Raw genomic sequence first — 5,709 nt, 5'->3', positions numbered from 1 at the left:
TTTTTTTGAGAGATGGAGTCTTGCTCTGTCACCCAGGCTGGAGTGGAGTGGTACGATCTCAACTCACTGCAACCTCCGCTTCCTGGATTCAGGCAGTTCTCTGCCTCAGCCTCCTGAGTAGCTGGGATTGCAGGCACCCGTCACCATACCTGGTTAATTTTTTTTATTTTTAGTAGAGATGGGGTTTCACCATCTTGGCCAGGCTGGTCTTGAACTCCTGACCTTGTGATCTACCCGCCTTGGCCTCCCAAAATGCTGGGGTTACAGGTGTGAGTTACTCTGCCTGGCCTTCATCTTTCCCTTTTAGTGATGCTATGTGTCTAGCCAGAGCACCCCAGTTGCCTGAATTTTTTTTAAAAGACAGGATCTGGCTCGTAGCCCAGGCTGGATTGCAGTGGTGCAATCACAGCTCATTGCAGTCTTGACCTTTTGGGCTCAAATGATCCTCCTGCCTCAGCCTCCCGATTAGCTGGGACTAGGGGTGCACCATCACGCCCAGCTAATTTTTAGGTATTTTTTTAAAAAAAGAGATGGGGTCTGGCTATGTTGCCCAGGCTAGTCTGGAACTCCTGGCCTCAAGCCTCCACCTCCCAAGGTGGTGGGATTACAGGCGTGAGCCATTGCACCCAGCCCTAACGTTTCAAAGCCAGTCGGTGCCGGAGCTGGGACTGGGCCCAGGCTGAGCCTGAGGGTGCTCCCACCCCGGTGTGGTGACTCTGGGCCGACCAGAAGCTCCTGTGTAGGAGATGCTGGACCAGGTCGGGGGATGGTTGGGTCCTCCCAGCAAGGTGGCTGAGCTGAGGGCAGAGGTGGGGTCCCCAACCTCTCTCCAGCCATCAGTGCCTATGATGACTCTTCTTACTCACTAAGGTGTGATCTTGGCCAGGACACATCTCTTTTCCCAGCCGGTTTCCTCACTTCTACAGAGGGTGCCACCATCTCGGGGTGCGAGTGAGGGGGTGAATCTGGGGCCTGGCAGATGGCAGGCACTTTGCGCCTGTCATAGATGCAAGCTCAGATGGTTTCACCACCCCTCATCTGAACCCTCAGAGTTTGACAAGTCTGTGTTTGGGAGAGGAAGCATGAGCCTTAAACCTTAAGCGAGGGTCCTCCTTGGCAAGGCTGCGGACAGCACCTGGGAACCAAATACATCTTGGAACTTGCGAAAACTCACACTGACGGGGACAAGGAGAGGTGAGGAGGGTCACTGGGCAGGGTGGTTTGTGTTCTGCAGCAGGGAAGTTCCCGTGAGGCTCAGGATTTTGGAAGCCCCTGGGATTCTGGAACCGCGGGGTTGGCGCTGGACAGCCAGGGGGCTGGAGGTATTGGTGCGTCTAGCTTTACCACCTGGCCTGACTTACGGAACTTCTAGGTGATTCTGACAACAAGCAGCGCTCCCCAGAGAGTAGGATGGGTGAGGGGGAAGGGACTGTCTGATTCTTCCAGGGCTGTGCCCCGCATCCAGGCCTCACCTTTCCAGAGACGATCTTCTCATAGATCTGGATGGGCTGGTCTGCGAAGAAGGGCGGGTAGCCAGCGGCCATCTCATAGATAAGAACCCCCAGGGCCCACCAGTCCACTGCCTTGTTGTAGCCCTGGAGCAAGATTGGGGGGGCACAGGGTAAGGAGGGGGCGAGAGATGGCGAGCAGAGCCAGCCTCCGGGGAAGAGGGGCTGGGGAGGCGCCTACTTTGCTCAGGATGATCTCGGGGGCTAGGTACTCGGGGGTCCCACATAAGGTCCAAGTGCGGCCCTTCACGCGCTTGGCGAAACCGAAGTCTGTCACCTGTGGGCACAAGAATAGGCAGTTGGCGGGGAGGGAGGGGCCAGGCCACAGCTTGCCCAGGGCTGCCCCTTGCCCGGCCTGGTGGACACCTGAATGTAGCCCTGCTGGTCGATGAGCAGATTCTCCGGCTTCAGGTCCCTGTAGATGAGATCCAGCGAGTGCAGATATTCGAAGGTCAGGACGATCTGGGCCGCGTAGAAACGGGCATGGGGCTCACTGATGGGGACAAATGGGGAGGTGAACATCACTGGCCAGGCCCCAAAAGGGTCCAGCAGGTGGTCCTGCAGAGCCTCCCCCAGGGGAAGACACCCCCAGTCCAGCTGTCAGAAAGGCAAGGCACCTGATTCTTAGGTGGCCCGACCTGGGGAACAGCCTGTAGGTCCATCCATAGGGGAATGGAATCACAGACTGAGCTCTATTCATACAGTGGAATTCCACTCAGCACCACCACCGCCAGCAGGACATTGCCTGCCTCCACTCCACAACTCGGCTGCATTTCAAACCGATTATGTTAAGCAAGAGAAGACACAAAAGAACATGAATGATTCCATTTATATCATGTCCACGCCCGGACAAAACAAAGGCACGGTGTTTGAAGTCAAAGGATGACTGCCTTTGTCGGGGATGTGACGTGTCAGGAGAGGGAGTCAGTCGGGCACATTGGCCGGCGCCTGTAATCCCAGTATTTTGGGGGGTTGAGGTGGGAGGATCGCTTGAGCCCAGCAGTTTGAGACTAGCCTGGGCAGTATAGCAAGACCCCACCTTTGTATATTATTGGAGGAAAAAAAGGGATTCAAGAGAATTTTCTTGGGAGATAGAAAAAGTTCCATATACTGTTTTGGGTGGAGGTTAGGTAGCTGTATACAACTGCCAAAATTTGTGGAATATAGCACTGAAGATCTGTGCATTAAGTGAATCTACAGTTATCTACCTAAAATACAACTACCAGGCCAGGCGTGGTGGCTCACACCTGTCACCACAGCACTTTGGGAGGCCGAGGAGTGCAGATCACCTGAGGTCAGGAGTTTGAGACCAGCCTGACCAACATGGAGAAACCCCGTCTCTACTAAAAATACGAAAATTAGCCAGGTGAGGTGGCCTTCATCTATAGTCCCAGCTACTCAGGAGGCTGAGATGGAGAATCACTTGAACCCGGGAGGCAGAGGTTGCGGTGAGCCGAGATCATGCCACTGCACTCTAGCCTGGGCGACAAGAACAAAACACTATCTCAAAAAATAAAATGACATTTATAAACTTATAAGTTTATAAGTTTAAAATTTTTTTTTTCTTTGAGCAGGGTCTCTGTTACCCTGTCTGGAGTGTAGTAGTGTGGTCATGGCTTACTGCAGTCTTGAACTCCCAGGCTCAGCGTGTCTTCCCACCTCAGCCTCCCCACGAGCTGGGACTGCAGGTATGTGCCACCATACCTGGCTAATTTTTTTTTAAATTTATTTTTTGTGTAGATGGGGTCTCACAATGTTAGGCTGATCTCAATCTCCTGGGCTCTAGTGATCTGCTCACCTTGCCCTCTCAAAGTGGGATTACAGGTGTGAGCCACAGTACCTGGCCTATATCTTAAACTTACACATTTATGTAGTTTCATTTTATGTATAAAAATATACATTAAAATCTATACATATAAAACTATTGATCTATATAAAATAATTTTTTTTAAAAGAGGAGACAAAATGTCACTATGTAGCCCAGGCTAGTCTCAAATTCTCTTTTTTTTAAATTTAAATTTAAATTTTTTGGGGGATGGAGTTTTGCTCTTGTTACCCAGGCTGGAGTGCAATGGTGCGATCTCGGCTCATTGCAACCTCCGCCTCCTGGGTTCAAGCAATTCTCCTGCCTCAGCCTCCCAAGTAGCTGGGACTACAGGCTTGCGCCACCATGCCCAGCTAATTTTTGTATTTTTAGTAGAGACAGGGTTTGACCATGTTGACCAGGATGGTCTCGATCTCTTGACCTTGTGATCCACCCACCTTGGCCTCCCAAAGTGCTGTGATTATAGGCATGAGCCACCTCGCCGAGCCTTAATTTTTTTTTTTTTTTCTTTTGTAGAGACGAGGTTTCACCATATTGGCCAGACTGGTCTCGAACTCCTGACCTCGTGATCCACCCACTTCAGCCTCCCAAAGTGCTGGGATTACAGACATAAGCCACTGTGCCAGCCTCAAATTCTTGAGCTCAAGTGATCTTCTGGCCTCAGCCTCAAGAATAGTGGGACTACAGATGCATGCCACTTTTTGGGGCTCAAAAAAAATGCACAAAACCACCAACTGCAATTTTTTTTTTTTTAGACAGAGTTTCACTCTTGTTACCCAGGCTGGAGTGCAGTGGCACGATCTTGGCTCACTGCAACCTCTGCCTCCTGGGTTCAAGTGATTCTCTTGCCTCAGCCTCCTGAGTAGCTGGGATTGTAGGTGCCCGCCAACATGCCTGGCTGATTTTTTGTATTTTTAGTAAAGATGAAGTTTCATCATGTTGGCCAGGCTGGTCTCGAACTCCTGACCTCAGGTGATCCACCTGCCTCAGCCTCCCAAAGTGCAGGGATTACAGGCGTGAGCCACTGCACCCAGCCAATTTTTTTTTTTTTTTTTGAGATGGCGTGTTGCTCTGTCACCAAGGCTGGAGTGCAGTGGTGTGACCCCAGCTCAAGGCAATCTCTGTCTCAGGGTTCAAGTGATTCTTGTGCCTCAACCTCCCAAGTAGCTGGGATTACCGGTACCCACCACCACACCCAGCTAATTTTTGTATTTTTAGTAGAGACAGGGTTTCACCATGTTGACCAGGCTGGTCTCGAACTCCTGGCCTCAGGTGATCTGCCCGCCTCAGCCTCCCAAAGTGCTGGGATCACAGGCAAGAGCCACCGCGCCGGCACCAGCTTCAATCTGGCCACCTAAGTTGCCATGTTTGCTCTGTTTCGCTTTGTGGTGGTTGAAGTATCACTCATTCCTCAGCATAGGGGAAGCAGAAACCCACTGGCTTCTGGGAGCTCACTTGCATGTTCAAGCATGCTGGACTCCTCTGCATCCCCCGGGGTCTTGGTCGTGCACTGCCACCTGTGGACACCCTGACAGCCTGATGTGATGGGGGTGGTGGCCCGCTTACCTGAACCTTCCAATCCGCCGTAGGTGTGAGAACATCTCCCCGCCAGGCACGTACTCCATGACCATGTATAAGTTTGAGTTGTCCTGTGGGAGGCAGCGGCTGATCAGGGGCCCACTCCCTGAGCCTCCTGCCATATCTGAAGGCCTTGGGGCCTCCCTGGCTCGTGTTCAAACGTTAAATGACAACAGGGATTCTGGCTCCCCGTAGGAATCATGTTCTAGGAACCAGGTGCTTTGCTGGCTGAACCCACATGCTGCATTTCATTCTGCCCAGGAAGCAGGGTTGACCCTCATCCTGCCGTTATAAAGGTGAAAGCAAGGGCTGGCTCAGTGGTATGTCGGGACCTGGCTAGCCTGCCCTGGCAGGAGAGAGAGGACTCTGTAGTGGCCTGCTCTGGGAGCTTGAGTAACGCTTTGAGGCCACAGTTTTGTCATCTGTAAAATAGGACCATGATGGGCTGCAGAATTAGTGGGGCCCAAAATTAAAAAGGTGACCCCTTGTTAGAAAGATTATTACAGAGGGCCAGGTGTGGTGGCTCATGCCTGTATAATCCCAGTACTTTGGGAGGCCGGGGTGGGTGGATCACTAGAGCCTGGGAGTTTGAGACCAGCCTGGGTAACACAGTGAGAACCCTGTCTATACAAAAAAATACAAAAATTAGCTGGGCATCATGGTGTGCACCTGTAGTTCCAGCTACTCAGGAGGCTGAGGTGGGAGGATCGCTTCAGTCTGGGAAGTAAAGGTTGCAGTGAGCTGTGACTGCACCACTGCACTCCAGCCTGGGTGACTGAGTGAGACGCTGTCTCAAAA

General features: G+C 52.0%; 1 protein-coding gene across 2 annotated transcripts in view; it reads right to left on the bottom strand.

The window, feature by feature from the left end:
- Window positions 1–5,709, bottom strand: part of PRKACA (protein kinase cAMP-activated catalytic subunit alpha) — a 28,608-nt gene that overhangs the window by 4,470 nt on the left and 18,429 nt on the right. For both annotated transcript variants that reach the window (XM_017497634.2, XM_037727534.1), the window contains exons 5-8: window positions 4,900–4,982; window positions 1,875–2,001; window positions 1,690–1,785; window positions 1,473–1,595 (exon numbers count right to left, since the gene is read on the bottom strand). In XM_017497634.2, the coding sequence (XP_017353123.1) occupies window positions 1,473–1,595; window positions 1,690–1,785; window positions 1,875–2,001; window positions 4,900–4,982 (429 nt within the window). The remainder of the gene's footprint in view (window positions 1–1,472; window positions 1,596–1,689; window positions 1,786–1,874; window positions 2,002–4,899; window positions 4,983–5,709) is intronic.

This window comes from Cebus imitator, unplaced genomic scaffold (genome assembly GCF_001604975.1).
Source record: "Cebus imitator isolate Cc_AM_T3 unplaced genomic scaffold, Cebus_imitator-1.0 Scaffold234, whole genome shotgun sequence".
Lineage (NCBI taxonomy): Eukaryota > Metazoa > Chordata > Mammalia > Primates > Cebidae > Cebus > Cebus imitator.
This window is presented reverse-complemented; position numbering and strand designations above follow the sequence as displayed.